Raw genomic sequence first — 14,094 nt, 5'->3', positions numbered from 1 at the left:
CCTTTGAGAGGCTGCAGTGGCTGAGTGCCCAGCACAAGTCCTAGCTCTCCTCCCCGCACCTCGTCACCCCCTAGGAACTTGGCTGTCCTGGGGGACGCAGGGAGGGCTCCTTTTTATAGCCCACATGTAGGCTTTGTATATAGGCTCTGCGCTTCCTTCCGGGCCCTTCCTGGTGTTGGCCGGTGGCCCTGGCTTCAGCAAGACTCAGGATGCAGAGTGAATGGGGCAAAGCTTTCTCCTGCAGGACTGGCATCTCCCTTGCCGAGCCAGGCGTGGCACCGAGCAGCCTGGGGTTAGGAGGCAAGGAAAGGAGGTGACCCAGTCCTTGATCCTGGGAAGCTTGCAGTCTGGAACGTGCGGAAAACCATGAGAGCCCCGGGCCGGCAGGAGACTGTTGTGCCGAGTGCTGTCGGCTGAGCCTGGGGCTCCAGACAGCATCAGCCCGCCCTTGTGGGTCGCTTCCCCTGCTGGCTGGCAGGCTGGCATTGGCTGGAGGGTCACAAGGCGTGGGCTCAGTGAGGAGCGGCGGTCTGACCGAAGCGGCGGACAGCCGACCAGACTGGTAAGGGCTTGGGCCTGGGAACGTTTGACCACTTGTTTGTGTGAGATCTAATTCTAACTCAGCAGGGGCGGGCTGTGCATGTTGAGGTTGGCTTCCTGTTTTCCTGGACACCTGGGGATATGGCTGAGCTGAAATGTCCTGAGGGAAGTGGTGCTTTAAGAGGTGGCCCCCCCCCACCCACCCCCGGCCCCGCCTGCCCAGTTCACGGTGTCCTTGGTGTGGCCTTGCCCGTGGGGGGAGAAGGGCATTGACCATCCCGGGCCTCTGGCTGTGGGGGTGTGGTGGGTGAATTCTAACGCCGTGGGATGAGTGACTTCAGCCTCAGGCCTGGAGAGTGTGGGCCCGGGTTCCTGAGTGACTAACCAACCCTAGGAAGGAGGGGAGGGGCTGGGCACAGGTCCCAAAGGCTTCTTCTCCACCTACTCCAGGGCAGGAGGTCATTTGGGAGGTTGGGGAGCGGCAGGGGCTTTCGAGACCCTCTGTGGGGCTGTGCAGACCACGTGCCCCATTTGTCATCCAGCTGTTAGGTGGTAGCTCTCCTGTGCCAACCCTAACACAGTAAGAGGGTAACACGCCTGTGTTCGCTCATCAGCTCCCAGCTGGGACTGTGGCCCTTCTTGGGAGCTCTGAGCATGTCCACGATGGAGGTTAGAACAGATTGCATAGGTCGCTCTCTCAGGGGTCACTCGGGCCTGTTGAGGCCAGCGGTGAAATAGAGGGAGGGTCCCTCCAGTGGGAACCCCTGATGCCAGGCTTGTCCCTGATGGTGTCTGGGTCCCCGGCCCGAGGACTGGCCCCTGCTGGAAGGGTGAGGCGCTACAGCCCAGGGCAGGAGGCTGGGAGGCAGCTGTCTGTGCTGAGGAGGTGAGGCGGGAGCTGTCTTAAGAGGGTGGAAGTAAGGAATTAAAACCAGGAAGGGGAGGTCCCAGGGTACCCACCCCTCTCAGCAGGGGGGTTGATTTTGAATAATCTGAGCGGGGCTTTCCGCTCACCTTGGAGTGGGCAGTGTCCTGTGTGGTGTGACCTTGTGGGGCCTTGGTTCCCCCAGAAGCAAAGGGAGGACAGGCGAGTGGCAGGGCTTGGGCTGCTGTGGCCCAGAGGGAGCAGCCCGATCCTGAGGCGAGGCCAGGCCAGCGGGTCTGAACTGGGAGAGCGGGCCAGTGGGCAGAGGAGGGCGTCGGAGGGAGCAGACCTGTGACGTAATGACCCTTTCCATTGTTCAGAGTGTCTCTCCAACCGAGACATTCAAGGTTGACCTTGTTAGGGATTTAAGGGCTGGCCCCACATCCCCCCCACCCCACCCCCCGCCATGGAGAGAAGGGCCCGTGCTGGCAGTAATACAGAAACCAGAAAGGCGGGGAAGCAGCACGGGTCAGTGAGCTCCAGGGGGAAAGGCCTCCGCCATTCCCCGCCCCCACCGTAGCCCCTTTTTAGCCCCCAGCCAGAGGCCCCTGTTGCTTCCTTTTGGGGTGGGGGACAGGCCCCAGGTTTTTTCTTTCTTCTCCTAATGCAGTCCATTCCCTGCTAGGCACTGGGGCATTTGGTTCACGGCGTCAAGGACCTTATGCTCCAATAGAGAAGGTAGTCAAAGAGCCTTAAAATACACATGGTTCTCACTCATCTAGGTCCTTGGTAAACGTGGTCGTTAATATAAATAACGCCAGTAGGGCTTGTTCAAGGATTAGATTCGAGAGTGGTGAGAGTGTACAGAGTCTAGTTTAGGCACTTCTTTGGAGGTGAAGCTGTTAACTGGCAAGAGGTGTGGCAGGAGGCCTGGTTTTGGTGAGGGCTTGACTTTGAGGTACCTGCTTCCCAGGTGGTACTAGTGGTAAAGAGTCCACCTGCAAAGCAGGAGACACAGGAGATGTGGGTTCGATCCCTGGGTCAGGAAGATCTCCTGGAAAAGGAAATGGCAATCCACTCCAGTATTCTTGCCTGAAGAATCCCATGGACAGATAGCCCATGGGGTCACAGAGTCGGACACGGCAGAGCGACTGAATACACACACCTGTGACTTTGAGGTGAACAGGCAGAGAAGGCAAGTAGGCAGTTGGCTTGAAGGGTCTGAAAGCTTACAGTCGGACTAGAGTAGGGCTGTGTCTGTGAGTTGTCTGTCATTGGTAGTGAAAGCCATGGGCCTGCGTGACGCTGACTGGGGAGCAGGTGGAGCTTCGGGAGAGGAAATGCCCTTGGCCTGGGCCTTGACGAAGGCCAGTGTGTCCTGGGTATAGTCGTGGAGCCCAAGGAGCAGGAAATCAGAAGTCAAGAACAGAAGTTCAGCAGGAGAGAGGGTGTGGTCAGCCGTGTTGATTGCTCTGAGGGTCAGGAAAGGGGAGACTGGGCAAGTGACTTACACCCAGGACAGTACCCTGTTTCTCCAGGTGGTCTGAATAGACAGTGAGAAGCATTTCATTGGGTCTCCTGAGATCCTGGACACATTCTATACCTGGCTCTGCTGGGCCCTCAGCTTCTTTCCTGTAGTTGGGAGCCTGGCAGACACAGGCCATCTAGAAAGAACTTGGTCAGCATCAGCCTGTAGAGGAGACAGAGGTCAGCACGCATGGGGCTGCCTGGGGAGTCCTGTGGGCCTGGGCAGAAAAGTTGAGGCAAGCCCCTGCTGCACTTGCCCTGCTGTGACATTGCTGGCCAGCCTTCCCTCCCCTCTCATCCACCAAACTCGGAATGTCCTTTTCCCCAAATATGCGATGCCTTGGCTTTCGTGATCCCGTGCTGGAGCACCTGGTCGGGCCAGTCCTCCCAACCTGCCTTCTGTGGACAGAGTGGTCCAAGACTCCCGAGTCCAGCTGCTCACTTTCTCTGGCTCCCGGCGCCACTGACACCTCCCTGTTCCACCCTTTGTAGGCCCTCCTAGTTATCTGCTTCCCCATCTGTTTCCTCCACTGGGCAGGGGCTTTCTGACTTTCTCAGGGCCAGGAACTCCAGTGCTTTATTGATCTCTGTTTACCCAGGACCCACCCTGGGGCCTGACCTGGAGTTGGTGGAGGTTTGGTGCATGTTTGATCTGGGTGATGGAGTGAGAGAATAAGCCTGGTAGATAGCTGCTCATCTCTCTCCTGGCTTTGAGTTCCCTGGGTGGGGCCCCTTGCCCTTCCTTCCTTTGGGGCCCAGGCATGCTGTTCCCACCTCTTAAGATGAGTGGGATTCATCTCGCATCCTAGGGAAGAGGGCTGCCTGCCTGGATAGTATGAGGGCCTGCTGGGGCTGCCCTGCTTCTCCTCTGCAATCCCAGTGTCGGGGTGGCTGCTGCTGGGTGAGGGTCCCCATTCTGCTGTGAACTACCACGTGACTGTGACAAGACCCCTGGGAGCCTCCCGTTTCCTCGTTGCTCCAAAGAGGAGATTCACCTAGAATCTAGACTACAGGCATTTCACAAACTGGCAAGGATTCTTTACAGCCGTGACTGAAGCAGTTGCATGGAGGAGGGCAGGGTCCCATGTAGGAGGGTCCGCAGACCCCCATCCAGCTGTCTGAACGGTCTTTTCCTGCTCTTCTCTGTCAAGTGTCTGGGGAAGGGTAATGGACAAAACCTTGCTAGGAGCAGATGTCGAGCCCTGCCTGGGGTGGACCTTGCACGCCAGGGTTCCACTGGGGCTTTCCTGTTGTGTCCTGAGAGGGGTCTAGTCCTCTCTCCCCTGCTGTCTGGTCTGAAGGTGCTGCTGTACCAGAAAGGAAAGCGGATAAAGCCCAGCCACACCTTCCCTTTGCTGCCTGACCTGTGACCATGGGTCTCCGAGTCTGGATCCTCGTCCTCTGTGAAATAGAGGCTGAGAGCTACCCACCCCTCACTCTCGCCTTTCTTCCTGGGAGCTGCTCCTGACTTCTGCTGGAAAAGCAGGGGTGGGGTCAGGGGCAGGGTGAGGACCCTCACTCCTGGTCCTCAGGCAGTAGGCAGCCAATGTGGAAATTGCTGGCTGTCTCAGGCCCAGCAGATTCCTGTCCCGCCTGTGCCCTGGTTGTCTTGTCTTCTGTTTGGCCACCTCGGTCCTTCTCCTGAGCCATGAAGCTCTGTCAGAGCTGTACACGGCTGGCTGTTCCAGGCACCCTGGGGTGCAGAGCCCCTTTGTCGCTGGCTCCCTGGGGTGGGCAGCAGAGGTGCCGGCTGGAAATCAGCTGGCTGGCAGGGCGCTTCCCTTTCGTCCTCTGGGGAGCAGAGCTCAACTCCATTTGTGCCCCCGGGGTCCCGGTGTGTTGTTCTTTGGAGGGGGGTGCAGGAGGCCGCTGACTTGGGGGGTGGGGGCTGGGAACAACCCGGCCATGTATGTGGAGAAGGCGTGAGCGATGACAGGTCATTTCTGGGAAGATCTGTGCAACTCTCCTGGCGCCTGGGACCCGCGCTTTTCAATCTCCTGGTGGCCTTGGCATAGAGCCAAGCAAGGCATGGTGCTGAGGGAGCCCTGCCTGTTCTCTTTTGTTTTCCCCGAAGCACCATTAGCTTCCCAGGGTTCCCACCGCAGGAACCTTTGTACAGGAACCTCCCAGTGTTTGCAGATTGCTCTGGCCCCCAGGGGCAGTGTCCTACCCCCCACTGTGGCTGTTCTTTCTCCTGTCTGCATGGTCACCTCACTGACCACTGCGCTTGCATATTTGTTGCAGCACCTCAGCCTTCATTACCCTACTGCACCACCTCTTCCAGGAAGTCATCCCTGATACCATCTTTGAGCATCTGTGGCCTCTTAGATAATTAGTTCTGGTGTCTAACTCTCGTGTTCATTCCCACTTCTAAGCACCCGGTCAGCATGTTGAGGCCTCCTCAGGGACCTGGGAATAGGCAAGTGTGGTTTTTTCCTTGTGAAACTCACAGATCAATGACCTTGACACCAAGGAGGCACCAGTGTGACCAGAATAGGGAGTACCAAATATGCCGCTGGACCAGGCACAACAGAGACTTAGGTGACAAGGTGGGCCTGGCACGTGCAGAGGCTCAGAGGTCAGAGGCGTGCTTGGAGCTTAGGCGGGATGGGGGTCTCTGGGTCACGTGACCTTGACCTGACTCGGGCCCTGTTGAGGGGTGCTGCTGGGCGTTGCACACCTTCCTCAGGTGCCTTTGGGGCTGAGCATCCACATCCCACAGGCAGGGGCAGTGCCAATCCCAGGGGGAGGGACCTGTCCCGGTAATACTCACCTCTGTCAAGTTTTCTAAATTAAAATCTTTCATGTTTATCATGACTTTGTTATTTTAAGTCGTAGAATGTATTCGCATGCATTTTTGAAAATTGGTATTATTTACTCATTGGCCGTGCTGGGTCTTCGTTGCCGCTCGGGCTTTCTCTAGTTGTGATGAGCAGTGGTTTCTCCAGGTGCAGAGTGCGCGGGCTTATTGCTCCATGCCATATCTTCCCAGCCCAGCAATTGAACCGGTGTCCTCTGCGTTGGCAGGCAGCTTCTTAACCACTTGACCACCAGGGCAGTCCTACATGCATTTTTTATGCAGTTAGTTTCTTTTGCAGTTTCTACCAATTTACTTATGTACTTTTCAAAGGGAAAATGCTCTTAAGAGAAATATTTCAGCGAATGCAGCTTTCATGTCCAGAAATTTCCGTTTTTGTTCTGTGGTGGTGGTTTTCTTGACCAGATCTTCATCATTTGGGGTTTAGTTTTTAGCATGTCCTCATGTCCCTTTCTAGCAAACTCGTCTTCCTGTTTGTGTAGTTCTCTGTCTGCATGTGAAGGGTTTACGGCAGGCCCACCCCTCACTGAGGCCTTCAGTTTATCCCCAAGCCACCCAAGAAGAGACAGACTTGCTTGAGGCCTGAGCTGTATGCTTGGAAACAGGATTTGAAACTTGGCCTTTGTGATTTCAGACCTGTTAGTATCCTGTTCTGGTCCCTCACTATGTGCACAGTGGGGGTGGTGTGGGGCTGTGGCTGCACCGGGCTGGGTAAGCGTTCTCTGGCTTAGAACATGTGCCCAGATGTGAACTCGGAGGCTCCACGAGTCCCCGTCTTCCCTCACGGTGCCCCATCCCTGTGAGACCACATTCGGGGCTGGGGAAATGGCTGTTGGATTCTGTTCCTTGGGCCCAGGCAGTGGTGGGCCAGCTTCACCCTGCCCAGGTTTGGGTTCACCCCCAGGAAAGTGCTGGCGGTGGCCGCCATTGTCTCCCCTGCCGCTGACTCACGTGGGCCCCATGTTGGTGACTCTAGGTGCACAGGAGGGGCCGTCAGACTTTCCGGGACTGGTGACTCCTGGCAGGGCCCTTGTGCAACCTTGTGAGGTGGGAGGACTCCCCAGTTTACCGATGAGGAAACTGAGGCCAGAAGAACGTCGGACTGCCTGGGGCCACACAGCTCGAGTGCAAGCCCTATGTGGTTCTCCTCTGCTGGGCCCGGGCAGCCTTCAGAGAGGGTGGTCAGAGCAGGCTCACTGAAGGAGTCGGGGGAGGTGGCCTGGCATGTGAGGCCAGTCCTTGGCCTGGGCGGTCCCCTATTAGCCCAGAGCCTCTTGAGGAGGGCTGCTCTTATTTCTTCATGAGAGTTTGTGGGCGGTTAAATGCCAGAGACCGAGCCCCCCTCTCTGCCCAGGCAGCTAATCTTGTCACTGTCTACCACGGCCTTGCTTGGAATGGTGAGGCCCACGCTGTTCCTGAAGCCTGGGAGCCTCTGCGTGGGCCTTGGACACCTGGTCCCCAGAGGAGCGAGCTCGCCGTCGTGGCTTCTGACCAGCTGAGGTGGCTGGGTTGCGCCGGTGCAGCTCCAGGCCCTTCTCGGGGGTGGGCGAGCTTGGGGGTGGGCCTTCGTGACAAACGAAAGCCGCGCTCTCACCTACTGGACGCCAGCCCAGCCTGGCTTCAGAAGGCCCTGGGTGTGGGAGCCTGCCCTTGTCCTCAGAGAGTCCCCATCTCCAGCCTGGCCAGGACCTCCCGGTGCGGCCAGCCTCTCTTCTCCCCACGTCCCTTGAATGTTGTTTTCTGAGGTTGTGTGAGGGGATGAGTGCTGGGTCCTGGGTCTCCTGCCCCCCAAACTGCCCTCCCTGCCCCCAGCTCCCAAGTCCTGGGAGGGTCTCTCTTCCTGCCGTCCTGTCCCGCTTCACGTCTTACCCAGACTGTGTCAGGGGGGCTTCTATCCCCTCCCTGAAACTAGGGCAGAGACCATGCATGTCCCAGGGAGTCACACCACCCACCACCCACCCCCGGGCTTGGTGGCCATCCCTGGCTCTCAGGAAGAGGACCCTGCTGTATTTATTCTGGGAGGCACAGGGCAGGGGTGAGGCAGAGGGTGGGGGTGGGGGTGGGGGGTGAGGCCAGAGGTCGCACAGGACGCAGCTTTTAAGAACCTGGTAGAGCCTCTCCCCCGTGTCTCGTCCTTCCAGCCTGCAGTTGGCTCGATGGCCTTGAAGGGCATCGGGCCCAGGCCGACAGCTCCAGTGAGGGCGAGTGCAGGGTGTGGGCAGCAGGAGCCTGGGAGACGCGGGCGCCTGGACTGGGGCTGCGCTCTGCCCGCCTGGTCCCGTCTCGGGTGGGAGCCTCCTCTGCTGCCAGTCTGTCACAGTGGATGTATCCCGGAGCATGGGGCAGGCCGCAGGGTCACCCAGGACCCACTGGCAATGTGTCATGTGGGGGCACCGCGGCAGCTACCCGGCCGCAGGCTCTGTGGTTGCTTGCTGGGCTGGCTGCTGCTAGCTAGCCTACGTCGTAGGCTGACTGCCTCTAGTGACTGGTGGGCAGCTGCACAGAGGGTCCAGGCTGTGGGCCGCGAGGCCTTGTGGGCCTGTGTGCCTGTGTGTGAGGCTGTGTGCCTGTGTGAGGTGTGGGGGGCATGACAGCAGCCCTGCACCGGAAAGGCACGCTGGTTTCTGTTTCAAAGGGCAGGGTTTGTGGTTGTTCTGTAGTTTCTGATCTGGGCATTTCCCATGTTCAGCTCCTCCTCCCATCCTGGGAACCCTGTCTCCTCAGGCTGGGTCTCTGACTCAGTCTCCCTCCCTGCCCCCTGTTTTCACCTGAGCATAACTCTTTAAGAACTCCACCCCTCCCCCTGTTGGGGTGCCTGCTTTTCCCTTGTTTGTTCAGTCGTTCAGCAAGCTCTGGATGGCCTTGCCGGCCCTGGGAAAGATGAAGAACACACATAAGCGCCCTTAGCGGTTACTGCAGGGGGTGTTTCCAGATTGGATCTCTGGTGGCAGAGAATGGAGTCTGGGAGGTAGACCGTCCCTGGCTGGGGACCAAGGTGAAGTGATAGACGGGAAACAGGACTGTTCTTGGCCTCAGTCCAGCTGGGTTGGGATGGAGCAGGGAAGATGGGCGAGCAGTAGGTCACTGAGCCCCATCACAAAGTCCCTGAAGGCCGAAGAAGGAGTGGGTTCTCCCTTCTGAGCCACCTCTGGAGGATCAGAACAATGTCTTACACAAATTCAGGGGCTCGGGGAGGACAGCTGGGTGGTGAGAACTCGAGGGCCGGCAGGAAAGCAGGGGCTTCCAGCTGGAGGACCAGGCCCTGGGGTTGCTGAGGGCATGGAGTAGGGTTTGGACCAGCAGTGCTTTGGCGGGGGGGTGCTGGGCATGGGCCAGAGTGAGGGCGCTGTCTGAGGTGAAGGGATAGATGGGGCACGGCTGTGGCTAGAGGGACTGGGCCTCTCAGAACTTTCCAGCCAGGGTGGTGTGTGCTTGGGCCGGGAGGGCTCGTTGGGGAAGTGGGCCCGGCCGCGTGCTGGCAACGCTCCTGGCTCCAGGTGTTCCGGGCCAGTCTGGGTCGAGAGCATCTGAAGAGGCTCCGGAGCCAAGGGAGCGCGCAGTCATTTCTGGCGGCTACGCCAGGCTTCCCTCTTTTGACCTCCCTGAATCTGTGTCTTCATCTGGCCTGGAAAGTCTGTCCTCCGTGTAGGGTCCTAGCCTGGGGACTGTGCAGCTGTGCCCTCTCCAGGCCTGGGGTTACCGCCTGTGTGCCCACTCCAACTGCAGACCCCCAAGACCCATCAGGGAGCTGGAGGGGGGCTTGAGTCAGTGCCAACCACGTGCCGCCTACAGGGCTGGGCACTCCAGCAACCCCTCCCAGTGCCGCCATCCGTCACCTGCCTTCACGGGGACACAGAAGGGTCAGAGTGGTTGTCCCTCTGCTGAGGTCACACAGCTAAGGTGAGCTGGAGCTGGGAGTCTAGTCCTGGCAGGCCCACCCCCAAGTCCACGCAGGTTTCCTCTACCACCCTGCCTTCTGGAGGAATTCAGTCAAGCTCTTTGCTCTAAAGATGGTAAAACCCAGATGGAGAGAAGTTAAATGAGTCACTCGGCGTGGTCTGAGTTAGTAGCTGAGGCGGTTTGTCTGCTGCTCCGACCTGGTGCTTCCCTGGACTGAGCTGGGTGGCCAGGGTGGGAGCTGTCTGTGGGCAGCCCTGCTCTTGCTGGGACTTGTTCGGGGATGTCTGGGATGGGGCTCGTTGGGGTTGCACCAGGTCTGTTGGCCCAGTGCCTGCTCCCCGCCTTGGACTCTGAGACCCATTTGGGCCTGCCCCTCCCCAGCCCGAACCATGGGACTTCATGATTCAGTTGGTGCACTTTTGTGTCAGGAAATGGTCCTCACAGACTTGTGACCGCGGGTCCCCATTTCTTGTTCTCGAGTCTGGCTTTCTCCAAGTCACAGTGACCCACCTGTGTTGTCAGGGAGGCAGTGTGCACAGCACAGAGCTCCCTGTTCCCCCAGACCCCCAGCTTTTAGCAGAGCCCTGCCTGTAGACTCAGCGCAGCTCTCTTCCCTCCCACAGTGGGCCTGAGTGGTCTTCAGTGCCCCTGAGGGGCCGTCTCTTTCGGTGTTCTTCTCTGAAGAGAGTGTGGGAACGAGCAGGGAGCCCAGGCAGCCCTGCTTACCTTGGGAGGCCTGAGCCTGACCTTGGCCTCTCCCCTGCCCTCCCAGTTGACATTCGCGAAATCAAGGAGATCCGCCCAGGGAAGACCTCACGGGACTTTGATCGCTACCAAGAGGATCCTGCTTTTCGACCGGACCAGTCCCACTGCTTCGTCATCCTGTATGGAATGGAATTCCGCCTGAAGACCCTGAGTCTCCAAGGTGGAGCTGAGGGGCTGGAGGAGGTGGGAGGTTGGGGGACGCAGCCCAGCTCCAGGCTCAGCTCTTTACCCCCTGCTCACAGCCACGTCTGAGGACGAAGTGAACATGTGGATCAAGGGCCTGACTTGGCTGATGGAGGACACATTGCAGGCGGCCACACCCCTGCAGATTGAGAGGTGAGAACCCGCTCCTGACCGGTGAGGTCAGGGCGCCGGGCCCTCGGGAGCAGGGCAGGGACTCCCGGGCCTCTGCACCCGAGCCTGCCTGCCGGTCTCCTTCCCAGGCCTGGCCTCACTTCAGGCTCCTTCTCTCCCACCAGGTGGCTGCGGAAGCAGTTCTACTCAGTGGACCGGAACCGTGAGGACCGGTGGGTGCTGAGCTGGGGCCCTGTCCCGGCAGGGTGGGTTGGGGCGACCAGAACAGTGGCCCCACTTCGAGAACCGGAGGATCTGCCTCATGCGCGGCCAGGGCTGGGCAGGCCTCTGGTACAGGCACTTCCTGCAGTCAGCTGTCCGAGGGCCTGTGCCAGCTGGTGGGGAGGCCAGCGACGATCAGCCAAGTGCACTGCTGCTGTGGGAACCGTTCTGCTGCGCAGAACCAGCTCTGGGTGTGCTGTAGTGTGTTTGGGCAGTGCCTTGGAGCTCACTTAGGACTTCTCTGGAGGCTCAGACAGTAAAGCATCTGCCTACAGTGCAGGAGTTCTGGGTTCAATCCCTGGGTTGGGAAGATCTCCTGGAGAAGGAAATGGCAACCTACTCCAGTATCTTGCCTGGAAAATCCCATGGACAGAGGAGTCTGGTAGCCTACAGTCCATGGGGTCACAAAGAGTCAGATATGGCTGAGTGACTTCACTTTCCTTTTCCTTTTGGAGCTCATGACTTTGAGGCCACGGTGTGACAGCCAGAGGGGCTACAGAGGTGTGGGACAAAGGCCAGGCCATGGATGAGGAGGACCGCTGATGGGGGAGAGGCGGGCACCACGGAAGGTTTTGAAGAGAAGTGTGATGTGACCTGGGGTCAATTCCACAGGGCGGCGGGTGGGTGGAGAGCTCGCTTATTAGGAAGCGACTCCGATGCTCCCAGTGAAGATGATGGCTAGGTCAGGGTGGGGGTGTTAGGAAGGGGTTGGATTTCGGCGGGGCTATATTTTGAAGATAGAGCTCAATGGAATTTGCTAACACATCAGTTCTGGAGCATGAAGGAGAGTTGAGGATTATATTAAGATTTTTGGTCTGAGCATCTAGAAAGGTGGGGTTGCCATTGACTGAAATAGGGAAGACTATGAGAGGGACGCCAGAGAGTTCTGGAGCATGAAGGAGAGTTGAGGATTATATTAAGATTTTTGGTCTGAGCATCTAGAAAGGTGGGGTTGCCATTGACTGAAATAGGGAAGACTATGAGAGGGACGCCAGAGAAGGCAGTGGCACCCCACTCCAGTACTCTTGCCTGGAAAATCCCATGGATGGAGGAGCCTGGTGGGCTACAGTCCATGGGGTCGCTAAGAGTCAGATGACTGAGTGACTTCACTTTCACTTTTCACTTTCATGCATTGGAGAAGGAAATGGCAACCCACTCCAGTGTTCTTGCCTGGAGAGTCCCGGGGATGGGGGAGCCTGGTGGGCTGCCGTCTATGGGGCCGCACAGTCGGACATGACTGAAGCGACTTAGCAGCAGCAGTAGCAATGAGAGGGATGCATTTGAGGGGGTGAGTCCCTTGATGCCCATAGATGGTCAGGTAGAGGTGTTGAGCAGGCAGGTGGGTAGAACGAGCTCGGGGACAACGTGGGCCAGAAATGGGACCTGAGAAGCACAGCACGCAGGGGGTTTGGGAGGCTGGAGGCGCCCGCAGGCAAACACAGCAAGGAAAGAGAAGAGCACTGGTGGCCGATCCCAGCCTGGGCTGCTTGTCCACTGGGGCCTGGGGCAGTTAGGAGCCAAGGAAAACCGGAGGAGGCAGAGCCCTGGAAGCCCAGAGAGGAGGGGCTGGTCAGATGTGCCACGCCTTGTCACGTGGGGACGACCGAGAGCTGCCAGTGACCTCGAAGCTGACAGTAGAGGGGTGGACGTGGGGTCCTGGGAGTGAGAGGAGCCTGGATGGCTCCTTCAAAGCACTGCTGTGAGGAGGGGCAGAGAAGGGGCAGCCGCTGGGGAGGAAGCAGGGCAGACGGGTGTTTTGGGGGGAGTGGTTTCAACCTGCGTGTGATGCTGGTGGCAAGGAGCCGACAGAAGGAAGGCTGGGGGAGGCAGGTTTCATAACCCATCCCAGGAGGGCCCTACCAGCCCCTCCTGGGTGACGGAGGCCAGGAGACCACTGGCTGGAGGAGAGCAGGACTGCCAGGGCGGGAGGAGATGTGCCTGCTTTCCCCTCCATGTCGCCCCCTCCCAGGAGAGAAGGCCTCCCTGTCCCCACCTTTTTCCTCCTGTTGCCTGGCCGGGCATCGTCCTCTGCGCCGTCCTTAGGCAGGCTGCCTTGGAAGGCAGGGCGCTTCTGTGAGACTCGGGCCGGGCCTTGTCGCCAGCGCTGGTGCTTGGCTGAGACGGGTCTTTGCTCTTTTCCCTGAGGAGGCCCCAAGTCCCTGGGCATTGGGCTGGGAGTCCTGCGAGCTGCCTGCCCTCGGCGGCACCGGGCTTTGAGAGCGAGGCTGAAGGGGCTCTGGGGAGCCGTGCAGGGGCTGCCTCCCTCTGTGCCTGGAGGCCTGGGAGAGGAAGGGCCTTCGCTCGGTCACCTCTGGCTCTGAGCCAGGCTCACTGTCAGGGCTGCAGGGCTCAGAGGGGTGGTGCTTGCCTGCCCAGCCGCAGGTGGACACGGCCCACAGGTCAGAGGTCATGAGAGGTGGGGCTGAAGCCGCAGGCGGTGTCTCTGTCTCCTCAGGATATCGGCCAAGGACCTGAAGAACATGCTGTCCCAGGTCAACTACCGGGTCCCCAACATGCGCTTCCTCCGGGAGCGGCTGACGGTGAGGGCCTGCGGGCCGTCTGCAGGCGGGTGGGGAGCGCAGCCACCCCCAGCCCTGGTGGGCCCTGACCCGCGGCCCTGCTCTGTCTCTAGGACCTGGAGCAGCGCACCAGTGACATCACCTACGGGCAGTTCGCACAGCTGTACCGCAGCCTCATGTACAGCGCCCAGAAGACGGTGCCTGAGCCCCCCCGCCCCACCCCCGCCACGCCTGCCTCCGCGCCCCGCCCCACTCCACTCCCTTTGTGTTGCCCCAGCCTTTCTTCCCAAGAGCCCCTTGCCCATGGGGCCTCCCTGGGTTCTTGCGCTGACCCGGTTCTGTCTCCTGCAGATGGACCTTCCTTTCCTGGAAGCCAGCGCCCTGAGGTTTGGTCTGAAGTGGGGAGGTGGGCTTCTGCCCAGGCACCCCCGTCCCTCCCCTGGTTGATTCCCTGGGCCGGAGGGAGACCGTGGATGGTGGGGGTGGGGAGCCCTCCTGGACCATCCTGGGCGCCGCCTTCTGAGGGGCCCCCCATTGTCCATGGTCCACGCTAGCCAGCTGGCCACCAGGCACTTCCCCTCTGT

At 59.4% G+C, this 14,094-nt stretch overlaps 1 protein-coding gene across 2 annotated transcripts in view; it reads left to right on the top strand.

Moving 5' to 3' along the window:
- Positions 1–14,094, top strand: part of PLCG1 (phospholipase C gamma 1) — a 33,464-nt gene that overhangs the window by 7,947 nt on the left and 11,423 nt on the right. For both annotated transcript variants that reach the window (XM_006041101.3, XM_025263464.2), the window contains exons 2-7: positions 10,423–10,575; positions 10,658–10,751; positions 10,895–10,942; positions 13,447–13,531; positions 13,624–13,707; positions 13,862–13,896. In XM_006041101.3, coding sequence (XP_006041163.3) covers positions 10,423–10,575; positions 10,658–10,751; positions 10,895–10,942; positions 13,447–13,531; positions 13,624–13,707; positions 13,862–13,896 — 499 coding nt within the window. The remainder of the gene's footprint in view (positions 1–10,422; positions 10,576–10,657; positions 10,752–10,894; positions 10,943–13,446; positions 13,532–13,623; positions 13,708–13,861; positions 13,897–14,094) is intronic.

The sequence above is a fragment of the Bubalus bubalis genome, chromosome 14 (assembly GCF_019923935.1).
Source record: "Bubalus bubalis isolate 160015118507 breed Murrah chromosome 14, NDDB_SH_1, whole genome shotgun sequence".
Taxonomy (NCBI): domain Eukaryota; kingdom Metazoa; phylum Chordata; class Mammalia; order Artiodactyla; family Bovidae; genus Bubalus; species Bubalus bubalis.
Note: the sequence above shows the minus strand (reverse complement) of the source record. Positions and strands in the feature narration are given on the sequence as shown.